The sequence below is a fragment of the Tiliqua scincoides genome, chromosome 2 (genome assembly GCF_035046505.1).
Source record: "Tiliqua scincoides isolate rTilSci1 chromosome 2, rTilSci1.hap2, whole genome shotgun sequence".
NCBI classification, from domain to species: domain Eukaryota; kingdom Metazoa; phylum Chordata; class Lepidosauria; order Squamata; family Scincidae; genus Tiliqua; species Tiliqua scincoides.
The window spans coordinates 227,428,187-227,453,856 of NC_089822.1; the positions used below are offsets into that span (position 1 = coordinate 227,428,187).

General features: G+C 42.0%; 1 protein-coding gene across 2 annotated transcripts in view; it reads right to left on the reverse strand.

The window, feature by feature from the left end:
• IFT122 (intraflagellar transport 122) overlaps window positions 1-25,670 on the reverse strand; it is a 72,261-nt gene that overhangs the window by 23,719 nt on the left and 22,872 nt on the right. For both annotated transcript variants that reach the window (XM_066614171.1, XM_066614172.1), the window contains exons 13-17: window positions 24,928-25,092; window positions 23,823-24,020; window positions 21,114-21,254; window positions 11,370-11,423; window positions 761-922 (exon numbers count right to left, since the gene is read on the reverse strand). In XM_066614171.1, coding sequence (XP_066470268.1) covers window positions 761-922; window positions 11,370-11,423; window positions 21,114-21,254; window positions 23,823-24,020; window positions 24,928-25,092 — 720 coding nt within the window. The remainder of the gene's footprint in view (window positions 1-760; window positions 923-11,369; window positions 11,424-21,113; window positions 21,255-23,822; window positions 24,021-24,927; window positions 25,093-25,670) is intronic.

Here is a 25,670-nt window from a genome sequence, read left to right on the forward strand (position 1 = left end):
GAATTTTCTTCTTTGTGAACCATTTGTTTAAAAAAACAACAGTATATAATAACAACAAGACCAGTGGCCCCTCTGCTTCCGTTTAGCCTTGTGAATTTCTGAATATTCTGCACCCTCACTGCAAATTCTCATCGCAATCTCTCCAGGATGTTTTGAAGTCCCTGCCTCTCCACTTCCTTCTTCTCAAGGCTGATCTACAACATTACAGTTCCACACAGAGGCTGTGGTAAAAAGCTTCCTTATCCTGTGAAATACTGTGTAGCATTTCTTATCATATGAATCCTCCACATATCATGCAGGGTTGTATTTTTGTGGTGGTCGGTGCCAATGTGGAGACTTTCCACGATCCTCATGTGGGACACTGCTATGTGGAAATTATTTTTGGCAGTCTCTACTGGGCGCGGGGGCGGGGGGAGGTCAATCTGTCCTCACTGAAAAATGGTTCCAGGGTTCAAAAGATTCCATGCTCATTCACACCTTACATCTGGTCCCGGGCCCATTTCCTTATCTCCCCTGCCTGCTGTTAGAAATCCTTAATTAAATGAACCTTTCTTGTCTCCTATTATAGACTCCGTTTTTCTATACTGCCCCCAAATACATAAAACAAAATGGTGCCAAGTGCTTTCCTGTGAAGCCAGTGATGTTCATGAATTGGTCAGAAAAGCATAAGATGATGCATACGCCAGAAGGAAGGAAGCAGCCCAATTCTTGGATAAGAATACCACTTTAAATGATCACCCTATAAAAAATATCCACATACCTTTGCGTAGTCAAACATGCGCAAGTCAGAATACATATCAAGAGCCAAGTTCTCATGGCCACTCCTTCTGTACAGTTTGGCTGCCTCATGGAATTTTCCCTGGTACGCATAAACATCTGCTAGAAACAGGTCATTGTTGTTCTCTCCACGTTTCTTCCTCTCCTTAAAAAAAATAATAAAAGACAGGAAATAATTTTAACGAACATAATCAAGCAGGAAACAAGATTTGCAAGAACCACTGAAAATATTAAGCTATGATTCACAAAGCTTTCTAACTGGCTTACTTATATTTAAACCAACATAGTCCTATCAACATCAATGGCATTGTTTAGAAGTTTTCTGTGCTAAATCTCTCCCCACCCCAGACATTCTGCTAGAAACTAGAAAACACCACTATATAAATCCAGGAAAAGGAACAGTAAAGAAACTGAACAAAAATCTGGTCTAAACATAACTGTGTTTCAGTGTTTCCCAAACTTTGGGTTGCGACCCACCAGTTGGAGGGTGGTAAAACAAACTGACAAGCTGATAACTGACAAAAACGTATTGAGCCCTATGGAAAGTGAAGCTGAGGGTGCAATCCTAACCCCTTATGTCAGTGTTTCCAGCTTTTAAGCACTGACATAAGGGCAATGCAGCTCTAAGGTAAGGGAACAAACATTCCCTTACTTTGAGGAGGCCTCCATGAGTGACACCCAACTGCAGGATGCAGCACATGTCCCACTGGCACTGCTATGCCAGTGCTGGAAAGTACTGACATAAGGGGTTAGGACTGCACCCTCAGTCGCAGATGTGTTTACTTGTGAGTAGGCGAATGTGCCTCAGTCCACTTTGAAGAACAGGCAGAGAAACACAGTGCCACAAGAATGGTCCTGATGTGATGATCACAGGCCCCAAAAAACACTTGAGAAGGAAGTGTCCTCTCTCTAAGCTGACACAGAAAAATGTATTGAGCTCTAAGGCAAGTGAAACTGAGGCGCATGTGCATGTTTTTTTGCAAGTTGGTGACCAAGCCTCAGCTCTTATCAGGTGAAGGGGAACACAAAACCATCAAAATGGACCCAATCTGAAGAATATGGATGAAGCTCAACAAATGCACCAGAAAGTGCCCCCTCCCCACCATAGTAAAAAGGATTAAAACAGAGGCTTCAGCAGTTGGTAAAGCAAAATGTTTTTTAGTCTATCTAGGTGAGCTATCTAGGCTAGTCTATCTAGGTGAGCTGATAGACTGGGATAGAAAGGCGAAATATAAATTCTATAAATAAATGGAGTGCTATTTTAAAGAGTGGGTCCTGGTGCTAAAAGTTTGGGAACCACTACTGTATTTCATAAGAACGTTTAAACTACTTTTAATTTTACACTGCTTTTTTATGATGGCGCAAAAATACTTCCAAATGTTAATGTCATTTTTGCTAGAGAAGCTTTACAAATGAATCCAACTGCTCATTCACCAAACAGTAAAAAGAACACACAGTGCAATTATTATACTTGAGACAAACATGAGACAAAAAGGAACAGTGTGTGTGTGTGTGTGTGTGTGTGTGTGTGTGTGTGCGCGTGTGTGTGTGTGTCTCAGACGCATCCCTCCCCGCTTCTGGGGCAAAGGTCCGCCCCCCATGAGATGCCACCCCCTACCTCTGGAGTGAGACAGAGCCTCACAAGACCATAGGACCGACCAGGGAAGTCTTCTGAGGAAAAACGGAAGGTCAATTTCCGACCATGTTGGGAGTCTCAGTGAGACTTCCCGCATGGTCCTAGAGGTGCACAGGCCCAGGGCATCTGTCCCGTTTGCCTAGCACTAGGTCTGCTGCTGGTGTGCATGTATGTGAGCGCGCGTGCATCCCCATCAAACACAGGTCATAATCCCCAGCCAAAGTTAAGCACTTTCTTACCATACTAATGTTAATAGCGGTTTTGGATGCTAACTATAGCAGTCTTTACATAATTTCTTTCCCTGAGAAAGCATGTATATATCATGTGCCAATAAAATCACATAGCATCTGTTGAACATGCAAGTCAGGACAAGCAAGCAAGCAAGACTGCTCACAGACCCTAGTGTCTTCTTGTTATGAACCTAACTATCCCAAGTTTCGATTGTCAAATGTTTTTTAGTTCTCCTAAGTTTGAAAGTAAAATGTCAGAAAAGTTCATTATATTTTTTCATTATATTTTATTCCTGTGGCTGTTGTGGAGAACCACAATGAGTGGTATCTGTTCAAGTTTGGTCAACTAATATTCCATTTTGAAGCCCAAGCCACACTGCAAACAGTTCCTTGCTCAGATTTCACGTTTCATTTGTTGACATCCATCACTTGATAGTTCGCCAAATCTGTTTGTTTGATGCCTTACAGCCCAATCCTGAGCTTCTCGTTGTGCCGGGACTGTTGCGACGCTGAAGCAGCTGCTGTGGCATCCTGAGCGCAACAGGGCAGCCAGCGGCGGCTTCTCAGGGGAAGGGGAATTTTGTCCCCCCAGGTAAGGCAAGTAGCCCGGCAATGGGGCTACTCCATTCTACAGCAACCTTTGGGTCACCGTAGAATCAACAGCCTCTGTGTTCAGTGGTGGACCCAACATGGAGGCTCAGGATCCAGTTCTGCCTCCTTCCTGCCCCACTCCCTCCCCTCAGCACACCTCCTCCCCCCCACCCTGGAATGACTCCGTCCCACCTCCCTCTACTTCTCCACTCACCTCTCCGCTACCTGGTGTTCCACGCAACCACTGAGCTGTGGAGCACTGGTGATCCACAGGTGCTAGCCCAGCGTTGTCCGATGCTGAGCTAGCACTGGTGCTGGAGGGCCGCGAATGTGCTTTACAGCATGTTTGTGACACTTACAGCCAGAGGAGCGACAGCAGTGTGAGCTCAGGATTGGGCTCTTAGTGCTGTATCCTCCAAAGTGCAAATGTAACAGTGCACAGTAATTTTCTTTCTCTGTCCCTTCCTCCCTAGGGCAACACCACAAATCACCCAAAAACCATCCTTGAAGTACACCCTTTAAAACAGTGTGGAGAATGCAGCATGCAAGGCTGCAGTGGGATGGAAGAATTCCCAAAGTATTAACCCCTGCTAATTGGGTAAGAGGCACTTTTTCAAGTGGGTGCTCCTTTTTTAGCAGGGGGAGAGTAACTGGCCCACCTCACCCCAGCAGTTTCTGTTCTAGTGGCTGTCTGCTGGTATTCATTTGCATCTTTTTAGATTGTGAGCCCTTTTGGGACAGGGAGCCATTTAGTTCTTTGATTTTTCTCTGTAAACCGCTTGTGAACTTTTAGTTGAAAAGCAGTATATAAATACTGTTAATAATAATAATAACAACAACAATAATATTCCCTGTATTGCATCCAACACCAATCCTTACAGTGCCCCATAGAGATGACTTTGAGGGGCTCTGGGCAGCAGCGGACCTAGTGCTGGACAAACGGGGCAAATGCCCTTGGCACTGGGTCTGCACGACTCTAGGATCGCATGGGAAGCCTCATTGAGGCTCCCAACACAGTCAGAAACTGTACTTCAGGGTTTCCAGAAGTACAGTTTAAGACCACGGGGAAGCCTCAGAAGGCTTCCCCAGTCAGTCTCATAGTCATGCGAGGTTCTGTCACACTTAGAAGGTGGGGTGGAGGCTATTTCGCGTGCAAGGGAGTGGCATCATGCAGGAGGCAGCATCGCGGACCTTTGCCTCAGGAGTGGGATGGGGTAAGTTCACTACTGGCTTTGGTGCACTGGTCTAGGCAGGAAAGGGCGGGAAATGAAAGAACGCAAGTGCTGTAGCCCTTATACAGTCATTATGCTGTTGAGCATTCTTTGAATGTTTCCTGAAACAGCCCTGCATAAATGGTTTTCCTGTGTTTGCCCTGATGTAGTAACTCATCCTTTTAATTCAATTTCCTATGCAAGTTATCTCACTGTAAACAGTAACTTGTAAAAGTAACAAGTAAAAGTAACTTGTTTTGTTATTTATAGGTGAAAGTTACGTAGTTCTCTCATTTTTCCTTGGGACTGACAAGATCATTTTTTGAAGTGCTCTAGAACAGGGTAGGCAAACTCCAGCCGGGGACCATTTCTGGCCCTTGGGGACCCACAGACCAGCCCACAGGGAGCTCCCAGTCTCCAGTACCTCTGGCCCATTGGAGACTGTTGGAGCACACGCTAGCCCACGACTGCCAGTTGCCACCGACAGATGCAAACTGAGGGCCAAGTTAGAGCAAGGTCCTTTATAGTCTCCATGTGTTTTCTGCTTTTCACTGGGCATAATTTTAACGCCCCCATTGCCTCTGAACAACTTGTGTTTCTGGCTTGGTCTGGCTTGGACTGTATGTTTTCATTATGCAAGAGGTGTGTGGCATAGTTCTCATGTGGTTTTACATGCCTGTATTATAGTTCTTATGTGTATTACAAATAAGCTCAGTAAAATTTATTCCTTCATATATGTTCTGTCTCTAATATATTAATTTATGTAAATTTATGTAAATTTATTCAAATTTGAAAAAAAAATTTCCCAATCCCCGACACAGGGTCAGAGAGATGATGTGGCCCTCCTGCCAAAATGTTTGCCCACCCCTGCTCCAGAGGGTGACTGAACTCCTCTTGTGACTTTGATCACCACAACCACATCATGAGGTAAATGGTTGCCTAAAATTGTGGAGCACCACTGAGAACTGCTGGTTCTGTCTGGATGGAGAATACTGGCCAGAGAAAAAGGTGGCAAAGAGCAAAAGTGACGTCTTTAACCTAAATATCAAATCAAAGGCTGCCGCAATTTTTGAACATATGAGAACAACTGCTTGTTGTTGCAGAACAACTGCAACCTATGCAGCACCCCAAATTCTGCTCCTTCTACCACAACCATAATTGCAATGTTGTCTTTTTATGCAACAGAGTCCAAGCACAACATCAAAATATGTGGGTCCATGTATACAATAGGATTCATCAACACTCATGATTTTTCAAGCTAAGTGAGGTTTAGAATTTTCGGAAACTACCAACTTGGCAATCTAGGAGGCTGAAAGGCTGAAAGGGGATGACTGATGCTGCCAAGGGCTCTCTCAAGACAAAACTATTGTTTTACCCAGATTTTTTCAGTCCCGTCCCCCCCAAATCTGCACAATGCACTGGTTTGAGAACAACTCAAATGGAACTATGCCTAGCACTGATTCAAAGCATGCTTGCTTACTTGCTCTAATGCAACATTAGTCCATGATTTAAAACTTTTAAGGAATGTGTCAGCAAAGAGCACCAAAGGCAGCTAATGCTCAGGAAATTAGTATAGTAATTGGCAAAACCATACCAAGAAACAAACCGTCTCTGACTTTAAAGAAATGCTATGTTCTGTATAATGCATTTAAGACAATACTCTACCACAGTCTCCTGAAGGCACTTGACAGTAGGCAGTAGACTAATAAGTTGAAGCAGATGCTGCAAGGGGCAGGATACTCCTTTAAAGTTGTATTTCCATGACAAAGGTCTCCCAAACAGCCTAGGTTAACTCTAGACAACATGGTGGGCAGCCCAATCCTAACGGGCAGCCCAATCCTGAGCTACCCGGGGCGCCCCCGCTTGGCGGCACCATGAGGGCTGCCGTCGAATCCAGCACCACCCGCACTACCGTGGGAGGCACCTCCGGAGTAGGGGACGTTCATCCCCTACCCCCAGGTAAGGGAGGCAGACCCGCAATGGGCTACTCTCTTTCGCGGCGCCCAAAGGGCACTGCTAAAGTAAAGGCGCTCGTGTAAGGCACGCAGCCTCCACGAGCACCTAGGATCCTGCGAAGCAGAGCTCCGCGGATTCTCCTCCCGCCCGCCCCAGGCATGCCTCTGGCACGCACCCCTCCCTGCGTCACGTTGGCCTCCCTGCCCCCTCCCCGCGTCACACCGGCCTCCCCCCTCCCCGGAACGCCCCCATCCCTGCCCAGTTTGCCGTTCCACAGCCCGGCAGTTGAAGGCACCACCGAGCTGCGGAATGCAGGCGCCCGCCGGGCAGTGGCTCAGCGCCGGCTGGTGCTGAGCCACCTCCAGCGGGAGCCCGGCAATAAGCCCCGCAGACGTGCCTTCCGGCACGTTTGCAACTGTGGTCCGTGCCACGGTGGCACGGTGCGGACCATAGGATTGGGCCCTCAATGTAGTTAATAAATTATTACCTTAGATCAATTGTGACTGGTTACTTGCAATTTTATGAGAAACTAAATACTCACAATGAAGAAAGTGACCATGGTTTAATTTGGCACACTTAAGAAATGTTCTTGAAACAATGCCAAAGTAACCATTAAGATAAAAATGCTGATCCACCAGATCTGTGCTCCCATTACCCTCTCACGTATCAGCTGAGAGATGAACAACTAGTCAAGAAAGACAGCTTCCACCTTGATTGTTCACACTGTATCCTTGAAATTTTAGCTACCTTGGGAATTTGCCTTGGCAAGGGAAAGGCAGAGCAGAATATAAATAAAATTTCTGGCCAAGATAAAAATCACCAACGTGTATATCCTGTCCTAGGCTAACCTATCAAATGCCTTGGCTCGTCTCACAACAGATGGGTGGCTGTGCTGGCTTGTGCATAAGGATGAGAATGGACCACGCCAAAAGGACATGCTTTATAGTAAAGTAGCTAATGCAAGAGAAGACAAAAAGTTCCCAAAGCTCTAATACGTGTGCATTTGTGTGACTTTGGCTTTGGAAGTTTGACACCAAGTGAGAAACTCTGACAAATAATAGGAACACCACAGTACAGGTGTGTGCCACTTAACATTGGGAATATGTTCTCCAATCCCAGTTGTTATGCAATTAGGATGTTCATCGAATATTCATCCCAATCTAAAGCCTCTGTTTTGTAAACAGACACTCCCTGCAGACACTAGCTGGCTGCACAGGCTACTGGAGATAATTGCCTCTTCTTTGCATTAAGAACCTCTTTGTTGTGTAAACAGACACTCTGCTGCAGGCTATGGGAGTCCTGACTGCCTCATTGAGAGCCTCTTTGTTGTGCTTTGACCACCATCATTTAAGCAGTCTGTTGTTAAGCAGAAGGTTGTTAAGAGGCGCACGCCTGCAATAGACTCTGAACTTGCACACACAATCATTATGCAACATGGTTCCTACAACGTGAAAAATGTGAGCATAAGTGTCAGTGACATCACAGTCAATGAAGTTCACAGATTTGACATTTGCTCTGATCCTGGTGATCCGGGATTGGCCACTTTCACCAACACAGATACTGTGGACATGTGCACGTGCAATTCAGGCATGGATCTTTTAGACTGTGCTGCCCTGCATGAGCCCCTTTGGAATAAATGCAAGCTGCACCAGTGTCTTTGGAGTATACATTTTGGTCCATCATTCTTGAGCATTTCAGTGCTAATTTTTAAACAGTTGCTGTCTCTCTCTAGGTTGCAGAGAAAGATGTGGAAAAAGGGAGTGAAACCAGAACCACAGGCGGTGTTTCTAAAGGATCCGGCTCTTAATTCACTCCCCTGCTCATTTACTGCCCACTGTCTTCCTTCCTTCTCTTCTAATCCAGCTCCTCTCAGAAAAATACAAACTGGACATCTGAAGAATGCCTCTTTGCATTTTCTCTAGTTGTTGACAAGTGTGAATCTTGACAGAGTTGTAGAACTCTGACAAGGTTAACAAAGGACACTCAAAATGAACACATGAACATAAAAATAAAAAGTCATTTCATGTGTTTGTTCATTTTTAGAGCATAACATAGGCTTCATAACCAAGATTAAAACATCAGAAAGTGATGGATCTTTTATTTCTATTTTAAAAATTAATAGTCACCATCTGCACTATCAGTTTGTTGTTATGGTGATCAACACCACAGAAAAGTCTATAATTTTTAATTAAGTACTTCGCATTTTAAACTCTTGTCTTTTCTAGTAAGAAACGTGGCACTGAGCAGAACATTTTTATAAAGTCATTATTGACAGACAGCTAAGAATAAGTTTCAATTAAGAACTTTCAAAGTCACCACAATGAAAGAAATAAAAATATCCTCCAATAGTGTGAACAAGCCTACAATCCCCCCCCCTTACACTACCCCAGCAAAATCAATGTAAGTCTTCAGGAAGAATTAACCTTAATTGGTTGCCACCTGCCACGAATGTGCGTCCCATTAGCAGGGAACAAAACCAGTTTCTCATCATGAATGAAACTTTTTTGAAAAACGTCGGAATTTCAGGGAGGCTGTACGCACCTGCACACAACTGCTGTCAGAATCAGAATGAGATCAGTTGCTTGTTCTATGAGCACCATGAACCTTTTAAAAGGCAATGGCTTTAACAATATTACTCACAAATTTTTGCCGTTAAAAATTTGAAAGCAAAGGTTGGGCAGACCACCTGGGTTACCTCTTTAGTTGTTCAAAGTATCATTCTGTCTTTCATTTCCCTCAGAACCAACAGCAGGAACCCAGGTTATTTATGTTATTTAAAAAGCACAGAGTGCCACTTACAAGGCTTTTATTTCTTAGTACTTTTGCATTACACATCAGCTGTGCTGAAAGCAGGTCTTAATCACCAGAATCTTTGAACAGTGATAAAACATATCTCTCTATATTATTCATAGCAGCTCTCCATTGTTCATTATACCTGGCTGGTAGGGGACATGTGCTGTCCCACTCTCCTCCCCTTTCGTCTCCTCCAGTCCTCCACACAGGTTCCATCCAGACATGGAAACAGAATATTTTAACTATCTACCAACCCCCCCCCACTTTTTTTTTTTTTACCAATTTCTGAGATTTGCAAGGCAGCAATGTTTAATTCTGAACATCCTTCTTCTCTTTTTCTTTCTTCTAATCTCAGCAACAGAACTAATGGCCCAATCCCATGGGCCTTTTGCTACAGTGGAACAAGTGTTCCATTGCCGCAAAATGCCCAGCAAGACTTACCCTTACAGAAGCCATGCTGATTCTCCCTCAGCAAGGCCTGTTCGTAATTTTAAAGAATTAAAACAATAAGAAAGGTCATACAAATGGTGCAAGTAAGAGTTCAGAGAGAGGGTACTGGGTTCCTGGTCACCAGTAATGACATGTGCACAGCTACTGACACCATACAGCTACATTTCAGATAGCATTCTCGGCCACTATGAATGCCTATCTGAAGAAACCAAGCATTGGAGTATGAGTGCTGGGAAAATTCAATACTTCTGCAACTGAACTGCGATCATGAGGAAGATGTCAGGATCCAGCACACTCATGGCAGATATCATATTCATGGAAAATAAATGTAACAGTGACTATTAGCCGCAATGGAAATGGAAATCCCAGATTCAGGACTAATATGCCTCTGAATACCAGTAGCTGGGTTGCTGTTGCCTCACATTCTACTTGCAGGCTCCCTGGAACCATTGAGCAAACAAGATTTTGGGACTAGATGGACCTTGGTTTGAACCAGCAGATCTCATATGTTAAAAGGTGAATTGCTCCTTTATTGTACAAAAAGGTGCAGTATGGAAAGTTCCTAAAACACTTTCTGGTCCATGTGGCCTTCCTCACCCTATTTGCATTGGATCTGTCAACAAAAGCAAACACTGCTGAGAAAGTTAGCTCAGGCAAGTTCACTCTGACTGAGCCTTAAAATAAGCCTGCAATAACAGCTTATTACACAAAAAATCAGCTCTACAATGTTTCATAGACATCAGCAAGATGCTACCTGAAAAGAAAGGAGATGGAGGTGACTAAGCTACAACTCATGCAGCCATTTTCCAACCTCAAATGAGGTAAAGTTAGGCTCATATGAAAGATCTTGCAATTTGCTTTTAAGCAACATGACTGACCAAAGGAAGGACAATGAACACCAGGATAGCTGATGGGATGATCTGGTATTCTGCATGCACTTTTATTCTTCCCGTTTGTGCAAAGAACTACCATTAAGGTACTACCTCCTATATTCAAAGTCATCCACGTCTATAACAAGCTGGCACAGTGACAATACAAGGACATTGTTGCTACAATAGAGCTGCAAAAAGAAGATTGCATCCCTACACAGGAGACAGGAACCCCAATTAACAATGGCATGGAGGATTCCCTTTAGACTCTTCATTATGAACCCACATGTTTTCTATTATCGCAGTATCCTACAGTAAGGTCAGAATGGGAATAGATTTGTTTTTCTTTAGATTCTTCTTAGCAATTATTCTATAATAAAAAATCTATCAAGACATGGGCTAGGAATTTGAACAGGTTAAGAGCGCAACATGAAAGTTGCAAGCCCCAAATTTTACTCCCAGCCGTCATTAATTTGTCATGTGACCTTAAGCAAGCCATATTACCTCTGTGCCAGTCCCTGGTCTGCAAAATGGAGATAAAAATAATTACCTATCTCAAGAGTATGATGTAAGACTTAATTTGCTTTTATAAAATACTTTGAAAGAAGCCACAGGAATTTACAGCATTACAACAAATAATTGAATATTCAAGCCATTTCCCATTTTTTCATTAAGTTTCTGTCATAAACTTTGAGTGGATCAAAGTCAGTATGAATCAATCACGACTCCAACACAAAAACTCAATATTTTTTACTCTCCACAGATTCATTGTCCCTTGAATATCCTGCTCTATGGTTTCTACTCTGAATGTGTTTTATCTTAATTCACACATTGCATTTCACATTTTTTCCCCCACCTCAATGCTGCTGATCAGTTCCAAATATCGAAGATCTCGCACTCTGGTAAATGCCTATTGAAACACAGAAAGAAAAATGAATCAGTAACATGGTAATATTTTGCACTTAACAGGATGAACTTGTACTATTTATAAAATATTACCACGTGCAACAAATGGCAATGACTACGACTGCTGTTGATACTCTTCAACTGTTGCATGAGACAAAATAAGTTTCTAATAGCATGTCCAGTACAGGAAGAGTACGCTGTATGTAAAATGAATTATACACAATAGGGTTATGGCAAGCGTATTAAAAATGCAGCTCTGCAATAAAAGTAATTTCACTATATTAATTCAAGCACCAATAAATCTTTTTTGTATTTGAACACTGCCCCACCTTGCATTATGTACTCTCAAGATCTGTATCCATTTAGTCTGGCAGCAAGAAATGGTTGTAACTGTTTTCGCCATTACCAACTGTACACACACATTCTACACAATCACGTATGACAAATGTCTTACACTAAGCAGGTATCATAGAAATATTACTTACTATTGCATTCAGCAATCGTAAGATAATAATGGCCAGAATTACACCAAGACCTGAAGAAAAAGTATGGGCACAACTAATAATAATTTAAAAAGAAAATAATAAGCCTACTTCATAGTGGAGGATCTTTATAGGAAGATAATTGCTCTGACATGGATTTGGATTTCAGAGAGGCTTACTTCCAGGTACTGCAGTGTTATCAAACGACTTACTTTTGTGTACCAACTGCAAACCATGTGACCATGTGAAGGAACTATCTAAACCAGTGTTTCTCAAACTGTGGGTTGGGACCCACTAGGTGGGTCGTGAGCCAATTTCAGGTGGGTCCCCATTCATTTCAATGGTATTTTATTTTTAATATATTAGACTTCATGCAACCATGGTATGTGACTGCATTTGGGGAAATGTGACAGACCTGTACTTTTAATAGGATACTGTGTATATGCATTTAACAAAGATAGTCAATTGGGCTTACGCCCCGGTAAGTGTGGATAGGATAGCTGCATTTGGGATATTTGGGAATTTTTTTTTAACAGTTCAGCAACTACTTAAGAGGATTAGTAGGGTTCTTCTTTATTTAAATAAATTTTTATTGTAAACTTTTAATTTACTTAATTAGATTAGATTTTGTCACATTGGGGGTCTTAAACATTTTCCTGCTTGATGATGTCACTTCTGGCCATAACATCATTTCCAGGTTAATGACATCACTTCCGGTAGATCTCAACAAATTGTCATTTTAAAAAGTGGGTTCCGGTGCTAAAAAGTTTGAGAACCACTATCTACACCTTCAGAGCTTTCTCTACAGTTTTTGGTGCAGCAGATCCCAAACCCCAAACACCTAAATCTGTTTTTATGTTACCTTGCATTTGGCTTCTTGACTAGAAGGGAAGAGTAGGAAAACCCCCAACTACATGCACACTTCTCATACTCAGCTCCATTATTTCACAGCTAATATGTTTAGGATTGGGTACAAAGCTACAGTGCTGCCAGACGTGCTCTCAACATATGTGTAACAGTGGCGTAGCTAACCAAGTTGCTACTCGGTGCAAAAAATGCTGTAGCCCCCCTCCTGGCAATGACATCAAATTTAATTAATTACATTGGGTCTTTTTATTTGTTAAAGTGAGTGAGAAATGTTAGCTAATATTTTAAAATAGCAAACACCTGTTGAAAGCACTTATTGCACTTTTACAGCACAATCTATTCATGTCTACTCAAAAGTAAGTCCCATTGTGTTCAATGGGGCTTACTCCCTGGTAAGTGAAGTAAGGTAAGATTGCAGCCTTACACAATTTGAGATGTGTCCCCTCCACAATTTGAGGAGGGGACTGGAAACAATCATAAGAGCCAGCAGCTTACCTTTAGGAAGTGGAATTGAGGAATTATGTGAATAAATGATGAGGCCAAACCACCTGCTCCTCAGTGTTCCTGCTGCAACTTGCCTCCCAGGTCTCTGTGCCTTGCTTGCTACCCTCTGCAGGTTCCTGCACATGCGCAGGTAACAGTCAGCCAACTCAGAGTCCAATCCTCTGCATGTCTACTTGGAAGTAAGCCCAGTCTAGTTAATGGGGCTTACTCCCAGGAAAGTGGGGTGACTATTGCTGCCTTGGAGCCCAATCTACTGTCTACTTGGAAGCAAGCCCAGTCTAGTCAATGGGGCTTACTCCCAGGAAAGTGGGGAGAGGATTACAGCCTTGGAGCCCAATCCTCTGCCTGTCTACTTGGAAGCAAGCCCATTTTAGTCAATGGGGCTTACTCCCAGGATAGTGTGGATAGGGTTGGAGCCTCAGAGCCCAATCTCCTGCTTGTCTACTCAGGACCAAGCCCTACTGGCTTAGGTTGCCAAGACAATTGGGCTGCTGTAGCCTTGCCAGGAGGAGAGAGGAGGATAAGGGGGCAGGCAAGTAGAGAGAGGACTGTGATGAGCAGAGGAGAGTAGGCAGCACAGGGCAGGGGAGTGGTGAGCAACTGGTCCCACTGCAAAGGGGAACCCCCTCCTCAGTCCAGGCTGGGCTCCACAAGGGTCTCTGGGGGCTATGCCTGCCTACTGGGGGCTCTCTCTCTCTCACACACACACACACCCAGTGTCCTGATAAGCATCAAACAGACCCACCCCCAACACACTTCCTCCCTCCCTCTCTACAAGCATTCTACAAGCAGAGAAATTGAGTTCTTTGCATCTGTCTTCATGGCAGAAGACCTCGGGCAGATACCGCTGCCCGAACGGAATTAAGTCAGATAGACTTAAAAGAGATGTTTCAGACCTCATTGATAAATTAAAGATCAATAAGTCACCTGATGGCATCCACCCTAGAGTTATTAAGGAATTAAAGAATGAAGTTGCTGATCTCTTAACTAAAATATGCAACTTGTTCCTCAAAACGGCCACGGTGCCAGAAGACTGGAGGATAGCAAATGTCATGCCTACTTTAAAAAGGGAAAGAGGGGGGACCTGGGAAATTATAGGCCGGTCAGCCTAACATCTATATTGGGTAAGATGGTTGAATGCCTCATCAAAGATAGAATCTCAAAACACATAGACGAACAGGCCTTGCTGAGGGAGAATCAGCATGGCTTCTGTAAGGGTAAGTCTTGCCTCACGAACCTTTTAGAATTCTTTGAAAAGGTCAACAGGCATGTGGATTTGGGAGAACCCGTGGACATTATATATCTGGACTTTCAGAAGGCGTTCAACATGGTCCCTCACCAAAGGCTACTGAAAAAACTCCACAGTCAGGGAATTAGAGGACAGGTCCTCTCCTGGATTGAAAACTGGTTGAAGACCAGGAAACAGAGAGTGGGTGTCAATGGGCAATTTTCACAATGGAGAGAAGTGAAAAGCAGTGTGCCCCAAGGATCTGTCCTGGGACCGGTGCTTTTCAACCTCTTCATAAATGACCTGGAAACAGGGGTGAGCAGTGAGGTGGCAAAGTTTGCAGATGACACCAAACTTTTCCGAGTGGTAAAGACCAGAAGTGATTGTGAGGAGCTCCAGAAGGATCTCTCCAGACTGGCAGAATGGGCAGCAAAATGGCAGATGCGCTTCAATGTCAGTAAGTGTAAAGTCATGCACATTGGGGCAAAAAATCAAAACTTTAGATATAGGCTGATGGGTTCTGAGCTGTCTGTGACAGATCAGGAGAGAGATCTTGGGGTGGTGGTGGACAGGTCGATGAAAGTGTCGACCCAATGTGCGGCAGCAGTGAAGAAGACCAATTCTATGCTTGGATCATTAGAAAAGGTTGTTGTTGGCAACCTTCAGTCTCGAAAGACTATGGTATCACGCTCTGAATGGTGGTTCTGGAACAGCGTCTAGTGTGGCTGAAAAAGCTGATTCGGGAGTGACAATCCCTTCTACACCGGAAGCAAGTGCAGTCTGTCCCTGGTCTGTCTCCCTGGCTATGGGCCTTCCTTCTTTGCCTCTTTGCCTCAGACTGTAGGCCAAGTGTCTCTTCAAACTGGGAAAGGCCATGCTGCACAGCCTGCCTCCAAGTGGGCCGCTCAGAGGCCAGGGTTTCCCACCTGTTGAGGTCCACTCCTAAGGCCTTCAGATCCCTCTTGCAGATGTCCTTGTATCGCAGCTGTGGTCTACCTGTAGGGCACTTTCCTTGCACGAGTTCTCCATAGAGGAGATCCTTTGGGATCCGGCCATCATCCATTCTCACAACATGACCGAGCCAATGCAGGCATCTCTGTTTCAGCAGTGCATACATGCTAGAGATTCCAGCTCGTTCCAGGACTGTGTTGTTTGGAACTTTGTCCTGCCAGGTGATGCCAAGGATATATGGTAAGGCCACACCTGGAGTTTTGTGTTCAGTTCTGGTCGCCGCATCTCAAAGAAGACATAGTGGAAATGGAAAAGGTGCAAAAGAGAGCGACTAAGATGATTACTGGGCTGGGGCACCTTCCTTATGAGGAAAGGCTGCGGCGTTTGGGCCTCTTCAGCCTAGAAAAGAGGCGCCTGAGGGGGGACATGATTGAGACATACAAAATTATGCAGGGGATGGACAGAGTGATGCTCTTAATGCCAATAAAGGTTTCAGACTTGAGAGATGCTCTTTACACTCTCACATAACACCAGAACCTACCCTGTAGCCCGGTGCACCTACTACCCCCTGCACCCTCCTAGCTACACTACTGGTAACGTGTACACATGGAGGAAATTTATTGCATGTGCAGTGGCTCATGGCACAATCCAGTGGAATGGCATAAAATAAGGAGGGAGAGAAGATTAAAGGTGTAACAATGATAACTTTTATTGTGAAGGTAAGAATAAAGTAACTGGGAAGGGGAATCAACAGTAAAATGCTATGTAGTATATACAAATCACACCCTAAATATCAGTTGTTTCTGAGTAGAAGAGAAAGAAAAAAGGAGTGTGTAATGATGTGAAATGAAGAGGGGAGGACAAAGGGGGAGCAAGAATATGAAAATAAGAAAGGTTACCCAGAAAAATGAGGATTGGAAAGCAAAGGGTTATGTGATACTGGGAGGATATAGGGAAAGAATTAGGGAAAGAAGAAAGGTACTAAGGGCCCAATCCTTTCCAATTTCCCAGTGCCAGTGCTGCAACGCCAATGGGGTATGCACTGCTTCCTGTGTTGGGGAGGCAGTCACAGAGGTCTCCTCAAGGTATGGGAACATACATTTCCTTACCTCAGGGCTGCATTATGGCTGCACCAGTGCTGAAACATTGGATAGGATTGGGCCTGAAGGTTTCTAGCCATGGCATAAGACTGTGGCTGAATCTGTGTTCTCTGTAGCCCAAAATTTTCCTACTTCATGCTGTTACTTCCGGTCATGACATCACTTCTGGTGGGTCCTGACAGATTCTCATTCTAAAAAGTGGGTCCCAGTGCTAAAAGTTTGAGAACCACTGCCTTAGTCTATTTTTCAACAGGCTGTTGAAAACTCCTAGGAGTGAGCCTCTCAGCGGGAAGTAAAATGACTTCACCAATTTGTGTTGGGAATCTCTCCCTCCAGATGGACCCTCTTAACTAAGCTCCCTCAACTCAACTCACCAGTTCGTCACTGCAGTGATGGCTGGGATAGTCTGCCTCATTAGAGACATGGGACCAATCTCAAGGTCTCTCCCTAAACTGTTGAAAAATAGACTAAGGCAGTGGTTCTCAAACTTTTAGCACTGGGACCCACTTTTTAGAATGAGAATCTGTCAGGACCCACCAGAAGTGATGTCATGACCGGAAGTAACAGCATGAAGTAGGAAAATTTTTAACAATCCTAGGCTGCAATCCTACCCACACTTCCTTACCAGGAGTAAGTACACTCACTACAAACAGGGAGGAGACAGAACAGTAAGCATGAAGTCAGCTGAACTGAGCACAAGACACAGACACAGATGATATAGGGGGTTTGAGGGACAATGATCAGAGCTCTCAAATGCCAGAGTTAGCTATCTGCTTCTTCTGACACTAGAGTTGCAAGACTTGTGGGATTACCAAAGCAGGGCTAAAGCCTAGGAGTGAGCCTCTCAGCGGGCAGTAAAATGACTTCACCAATTTGTGTTGGGAATCTCTCCCTCCAGATGGACCCTCTTAACTAAGCTCCTGGTTCAAAAGTAAGGAGGGAAGGCATAAGGGTTTGCAAATGCAAACCCAGGAGGGGCCAGGCAGGTGCCTACACTGGGAAGCTCAACAACTGATCCTGCAGACAGAATGAAGGGGATGCTGGTGGGTATTCTAGATGCTCTTGGGGACATGATGGGGTATATTTGACCCTAGTGGATTGGTTGCACAATCTGCAACCTTAGCTTTGCTACTGGAGAAACATGTGAATTATAGAGTGAAGCATCCTTTTATCATTATGATATGCTGCTGTGTCCCTTCTTAGAACATTGGAATTTGGCCTCTGTCATCTATGCTTTCATAATCTTGAGGATTACCGATATAATGTACTCTGCAAGAGGTTCTCTTTATAATGGTTAAGAAGCTACAGCTGGTGCAAAATGCTACAATCTGTCTTCTGGCAAGTGTAAAAAGGCAGGAGAATATTCAATTGGGTTTTTAAAAAAATTATAATTGTATGGGTTGACTGTGAACTTCTCATCCCAATTTTGAGTTGCTGATTTTAACCTTGAAAACCCTCAATGGTCGAGGACTTGCACAAAAGGTAAAAGTACACAGACCACCATCTTAGCCTTCAAAAGGTTAATAACTGCAAAGCATTTCATCAAGACTTTGGAGACTGAAGTCCTTATTGGTGGTGCTGGTTGGTTTTCTTTGTGGTATTTTAAGGATGTTTTAATGTTTAAATGGAATATAGTTTTAAATGCGATTTTTATGGCTTTGTAAGCCACTCTGGGGGTCCAAGAAAAGTGGGGTACAAAACAAGTAAGTAAATAAATAGGCTGCATATTTGATTTCATTTGATAAATTTTGTATTCAAAGTAGTATCAGCCATTTTTAATGTTTTATTTTTTATTCTGTGTAAATAAAAAAACAAAAGCATTACATGAATAGAAATTTATAAACTATCAGCCATAAGCTGATAAACTAGCAGCCATAAGCTGCTGCCACCTCACCCCCCATTTCATTTAACATATGGTTGTCTAGAAAGAAAAGCAAGTAATTAATAATGGTAAATAAATAATAATGGATATTAATATTTAATTAACAAGACATGGTTTTAATGTGATTGTGCTACAGCAAGCTTGCTGAAACTGAGAAAGTTTAGGTCTGGTCATTGCTGGGATGGGAGATTGCCTGGAATGCACATGAATGTTGATGGGAAGTCAATGATAGAAGGTAGGCAGGATATAAATGTAATATTAATTTTTCCATGGAAATGAAAACATTGTTTGGTACAGGCTACTTTGAAAGTAACTTGAAAGGGGCATTGAAAGAATGAAATAATCACTGTAAGTTTAGAGGCTTCAAACATTTTAAACAATGAGAAAGTTCAAGTTGAGTTATGCTTTCTCTTCCTCAGGTTTGTTTAGAATACGCAAAGTTGAGCTTGTGCATCTCCTCCTCCCTGTAGGATGTGAAGAGACACATGTACAACAGATGTGGCAAGTTGTAAGTGCCGTCTACAACATGTGAAAAACATTCAAAGATGATGTTCAAAATACTCTGAATGAGAAGGTAACAGAAAAAGAATAAAATGTCATTCAAAGCTAAGTTGGTTCACACTGGAGAAAGGAGAAGACTGGCAAGTACATGTAATGTAAAAAAGGGGGTTACTGTATTGCAGCAAATCAAATCTTTACTGCCACACAGTGGTAAAAACAAGCATTACTAAATGAATAACGGATGACTTCAGTAGTGAAGAGGTATTATTCTAATTGAAACTTAGTGCTAACCATTAGCTATCTCTGGAATTAAATGGAATGAAGAAATGTCATTTGCATTTTAGAGATTGAAAGTAGGTCACAACCTAGAGTCAGTGAATTAGCTATCTGCATTTTGATAGAGATGTAAAATTTCTAGAAATTTTGAAGCCACAATAAAACCATTTTTTAAACTCATTTTGTTTTAAAAAGTGGCAATCTTGGGGAAAATTGAAATTCACATAATAGTTATTTTCATATCAGACCTAATTCTACTGCTTTAACAGCATAAAACACATTATTTTTGACTAATTAGCACATAAAATTGTATTAATTGGCATAAACTGTACACAATAATTTAAAAGTATAAAAGCCTTAGAGCACAATCCTAACCTTGAGTTAGGCACAAGTCTTAGGCACAAGTCTTCTGCGCCAGCCTATGAGTGTTGCGAATGGGCCATAAAGCACATTCGCAATGATTCAGGTAGGCCGACACAAGGATGTGCACCAGCCTCCTGGCGTTGGATCCACACTGGCCAGAGGTATGCTCACACGGCAGCAGACCACCAGCACGATGTTTGGGGAAGACATTTTGGGGACATTCTGGGGTGAGGGAAGGGCAGGTGGCAGGCAGGCCGGGCCCAGGATGGGGTGATACCAGGATCTGGCACGTAGGCCAGATCCTAACCCTCAGGCGGTGCAACTTTATGAATGAATTCCCCTTACTCCAAGTTGCACTGCAACCCGCCCAGCCCTACTCTGGATGTGACGCAGGCCAGGTGGCCTGCCTGCTCTAGGGCAGGTTAGAATTGGGCTGTTAGTTTTGAACGTTTGTAACTGCAAATAAACTCACAACAGAGCTGCAAACTTCCGCATCTCATGCTACCTAAGCATATGTATCTGTTTTTGCCATGTGAGAAACAGGGAAAAAATGATAAGAGAAACTGCAAGTTTTCTAATAAACAAAAGACAATGTATTGTATGGCCAGAAATGGTCTCACACCCAAACATTCAGATTATTCCTCTAAGGCTTTGGTACCCTCAACAGTCTCTTGCAGTTTCTGTCCCACCTCCTCCTGACCTTTTTATCCCACCAGCAAGGTAGGGAAATAAGATGTTTGTTTCCCAATTTTAGTAGAGTATCTGTGTCACAGTAATTTCAAAGGAGAGGTGAACTACTGCCTAAAAAGGTTGACTGGGGCCAGGCAAAAGGAGAGTAGATGCAGGAGCACTCAGCTCTTCAACAAAGTTGAACAAAGGTCACCAGAAAAAGGCAAGCAGTAATCCACAAATAAATGCCCTGCATGCTTCTCCATGAAGATGGTGGCACAGTATAAGTATGTCTTGGATTTGAATGCTGTATTTTGTCAGCACAGCATGCATAGTAATTGTAGCTCTGCAGACTATCTTGCATACAAATCTTCATACCATACATTTGAGTTCCTGGCATTTCAGTAAAACTTGAAAAATCATTTCACTCATTCCAAATGAAAACACATTTCATAAGAATTACTTTCAATGTTCCAATGTCCTATTTTTTCATTGGAAAAGCATAAAATAGGGAAAGACAAAAGTAGAGAAAAAACAGTTCCACATCTTTTTTTCTCCCTGGAACCTCATGAGATCTCTAATTCTGAGCAGAAATGAATAACAGCCCAATCCTACACATGTCTACTCAGAAGTAAGTCCCATTAAAGTCAATGGGGCTTACTTCCAGGAAGGTGTGGATAGGATTGGGCTGTAAGACAGCAAACTATAAACCTTTGCAATGGAGCACATAAGATTTTTGGAGTGGGAGCTTTATATTTTAAATGGCTCGCAGTTGCTAGAGATATAGTAGGATGTATATACAATTCTTTTACTCCAACTACATGTTAAAGCAAATGACAAAAGTTTTAGCTGCATTGCTAAAGTTCTTTACCTTCTTAGCAGTTTCAAATTCAAGTCCTTCTAAAGCCTCCATAGCCAGTTCCTTCCAATCGGCATCAGTTACCCCTAAACAAGCAATCTGATAGGCCTCTTTGAACATTTTTCTTTCCAAGTATTGATACATAGGTGCAGACTGCAGATTTTCATATAAATGAAAGTAAAACATTAGCAACATTTTCTAAATAGATAGGCAAAATGACATGTTTTCTTATCAAGGCTGCATGTGTGTTTGTGCAAAATAAATTTTTCTGCATTGTTCACTGATACCATAAGTTTCAGGAATTACATTGACAGTATTTCTATCTTATACAAAACAATCTAATTCAATGCTCCAGTCCAATTAAAAAAATCTGGATGAGTCTCCCTTAGTGGATCAGAAATATCAGACATAAATCTGAGTCAAATCCAAATGCACACTAAATAAACATCCAAGTGTACGTGCAGTCAACACACTGCATGCTTTTCTAAAGGGTGCACATTTGAATATGCAACATCCATCCACATTCTGGCATAACTGATCACATGTAAATACTTTTATATTGTTTAAGTGTAGCTATAGATGAATCAGGATGTCTTCTCCCTAGTACAAAGATTTACTAACTAACACATTTACTCCAATTTTTCTTCACAAGTTCCAGGGTAGGAAATTCCAAAATGCATCCCCCGGCTAATCTGTTTGTTTGCCAAACTGTTCTTACAGATGGCAGTTTGTTTTCTTTCTCTCAAAAGCAAAAGAGTAAAATTACTCCATCATTCATGGTAATCTCTTAAATGTTTGAAAATGATTTTCAAGTCATCCCTTTAATTTTCCCATCCCTTAAGGTTACGCTTACACCAACCTCTAACTTTTTTTTTTATTATTATTATTCTATGAAGTGATTTGTCTTTATCTGGCACCTTCATTCCTGGTGCCATGACAAATCCATTCTTTAGGCTACTGGTGGGAAATCCATGTTACAATGCAAGGGTGAACACTTTCTAACTTAAACAAATACATTCAGCTTCTCCTCCTGCCTGTTGTATTCTATGCTGTGACATCATTGCTGCAGTTCTCAATAGTTACTTAATTGTTACATTCAAAACCTAACAGGCTGCTTTATCCTACTTGTGAACAGATCTATGTATTTTGAAAAATAAAGATTTATGTAACTATCTACTGCCAAATGGTGTTCTCATTCCTATCTAACAGATAACGTTCTTAGGGCCCAATCCTATCCAAATTTCCAGCACTGGTGTAGATGCAATGCAGCCCCAGGGTAAGGGGACAAATGTTCCCATACCTTGAGGAGGCTTCTGTGACTGCCCTCCCACTGCAGGATGCAGTGCAAGTCTCATAGGCACAGCTGCACTGGCACTGGAAAATTGGATAGGAGTGGGCCCTCAGGCTTTCCTGAGGAGTAAGCTCCATTGACTATAGTGAAACTTACTTCTGAGTAGACAGGTATAGGATTGGGCTCTTAATCAAATAATGTTGCCATTTTTGCAGTCCATTTCCTTTCTATGTATAATACATAATCTTTGCTGAATTTTACTTTACATTCCATCAAAATCATTTTCATTTCTAAGACTACCCTGTAAAGTGCTTGCAACACTTCTTCGCTTTGAGTCAACCACAATTTTTACAGCTGTGCTGTCTGCTCTTATTCAAGGTAGTATTTAAAATGGTTATCACCACCAGACTGAAGCCAAACACCACTTGGTACATCCTCTTAGGTTTGTTTCTTTTAAAGCTAAGTGGGAAACAAGTGGATTCCAAGCACCTTTTGATCTACAAATGGAAGGTACTGTATCTTTGATCAGTCCTGTAAATTCAGGACAGTTTAAATGTCAGTCTCAGCACTGCATTCTTTCTGTTAAGGTTAGCCAGTTGTGAATGCACATGAAATGCAGAAGAAAGTCTAAAAGTCCACCTCTCCGCTAATGCTTTTAATTTGCAATAATGAAAATGAAGATGTATACAGAGTAGTTCAAAAGAACTTGCGATTCCACCAAAGTCAGTAACAAACTGTGGCTGCTGTCCTTAAGAAAAATTTTCACCAAACACTGTACCAAATACTTCAGCTGTTCTGTTCTTCCCATTATGCCTGAACCAGTGTCTTGTTGAGAACATAGGTTTCTTAGGGATAAACCACATTTTCGATTATTCGGAAATATTTTATACAACACAATTGGTGTTTGAACAAATCAACAAGCAAGAATGCGCAGAAAATGAGTGGGTACTTGGCAGGGACTTCATTGTGACAAAAAAAGGAACAGAAAAAAAATTACAAATAATTTTCTAGAGCATCACTCTTCTGACATTTAATAGGGAAAACAGAACAAGTAAGAACATTTCACAGAAAGATGATCAAAATGCAGTTGGTAGTCTAAGACGGTATGCAGAGAGTACTTGTCTGTCTAATGTTCTTCTATATGTTGTGCCAAAAAGTTAACATAATAAACTTTTATCTTTCTCCTTCAATAGGAAGGTAGGACAAGCTACTCCTTTCTCTTCCAAATACTCTATAGCAGTACAGCTGATGGTATGAATCATACAGGGAATGCCAAAGAAACTGATGAAAGATTTGAAAGGTTTGGTACGAACGAAGTTGACAAGATTTGAAAGGTTTGGTATGGACAGGAAGTTGACAAGTTTCAGAAACACTAAAACAATGTCAACGATCAGCAATGCTAGGAATAAATGAATAAGTTTATAGATTACCTGAGGAACTTCAACAGCAGACATGGAAAAAACATGGAGACAGAAAATTTTGGAGCCGTTGTAACCCACCACAAACCCCTGAAGTTTTTGCTGATGGACAGGAAAGTTACTAGCTTTGATGTTGAGATATCCTCCTCCAGAGAAACAAAGCATATCCTCGCACTGTGTATTCCATGCCACACTATTAGCATTGGGTTCCTAATGTGCACATGAAACAGACTGTTAAACAACAGACAATAAGTAATTACACACATGGTCTATAAGTACCGACTAAGAAATGTGACTATGTTCAAATTAAAGTACGTTCTTGCACTCTTATGCTTAGAACAGCATGGCTCTTGGTCCAATTAACTAGCAACAGATCTGCTATCCATAACACCATGTACTTGACATTTTTGCCAAAGCAAAAGTGATTGGTAGTTGCAGAAAATCACATCTGGGATAAGCCAAAGAATGTGCACAGTACTTGTTATCTCGATACACTTAGTAAAAGAACTCTTTCTGTTTACTGCTCATTATTCTAGTGACATTCTATCAGAATAATAATACAATGTTCCTAAACTAGTAGCATTATTCAATATTTGACTCCAATATATATAGATTTTAAATGTATATTGTATAATTGATGGACATAAGAAAAATATGCCAGAAGTGTACCAAAAATGCATCGTCTTATAGGTCAGCTAGCCCCAACAGCAGCAGATATGAGACTTACAAAGTTCAATTTTCTCCCCTGTCCTCTCTTAATGAAGGTTAGTGTGGCTCTTAAAAGCTAATTATAAACACATCTAAACAGTTGCTCTCTGCTTCTTTTTCCCCCCTTTCTATTTATTTTCTGACCATTCTGTTTATTCCCCAGCTCCTTTTTTGAGCTTGCAATAGATACAGCATTGCTCCATATTTCTTTGTTCCTTTGGGGGGGGGGGAAGTTTTATTCTTATCCTCTCATGGAGTAAAAAAGCTTTTTCTTGGTCTTCTTACTTCAGCAGGCAGGCATCAACCCAGAGAAAATATTTATTTTATAGGGCTATCATTCTGATCTAGCTCTTTACAATAGCATGGCTGGGATCAAAAGAGGAAAAAACTGAGACTTAGTAGAGGTTACCTGGAAGAGTAACTCTTTGGTGTGAATATCATACACCAGACAGGTGTCATTTTCATCAACCACTGCCAGCTTGTTTCGAGATGCACTCATATCTAGGCAACGTACAGCTGTGGATTGTTTCAGCAAGACGATTGCAAAAGGATTGTCCACAAATATCTTCAAAATCTGGATGTGGTTAAGTTCAGAAAGCTAATCAAGGTCTTATTAAAAGCAGAACAGCTTGTCACTCTCCTGCACTAGAGCAGCTGTATACTTGAGAGAACAAGAACCCAGGAGAATAGTTAGCCTGACAAGTCTGAAGTCGTTTATTTGCTTTTGTCCCAATTATGTCCTTGGAAGGGATTATAATTAATAAAAATGAAAACATGGGATAAGATGATGAATTGATTTTGGAAGGTGGCTAGAATTCGTTTTGCAGAAATCAGGAGCAAATTAACCTCATACTTTCAATCACCTTGACCCAAGTTATTGAACTGACATACAATCATACAGGGGCTAAAATCTCCTGTGTTGAAATGATCCAGAGATTCATTTTGTGGAATTTGCAAGCAAGTCCTAGAAGGCATAGAAATCCATGCTTTCTATGTTGCTTACCACTGGGTCTTAACTTCAGGTTTTTCTCCAACTTAACTGCAAATTAATTGCTATCAGTTCCACTTATCAAGAAGAGAAAGCAGAAAAGAGGCTTTTGATTAATTGCCACTCTCTATGAACTTGCACATACAACTTGCAAAGCCATTTGT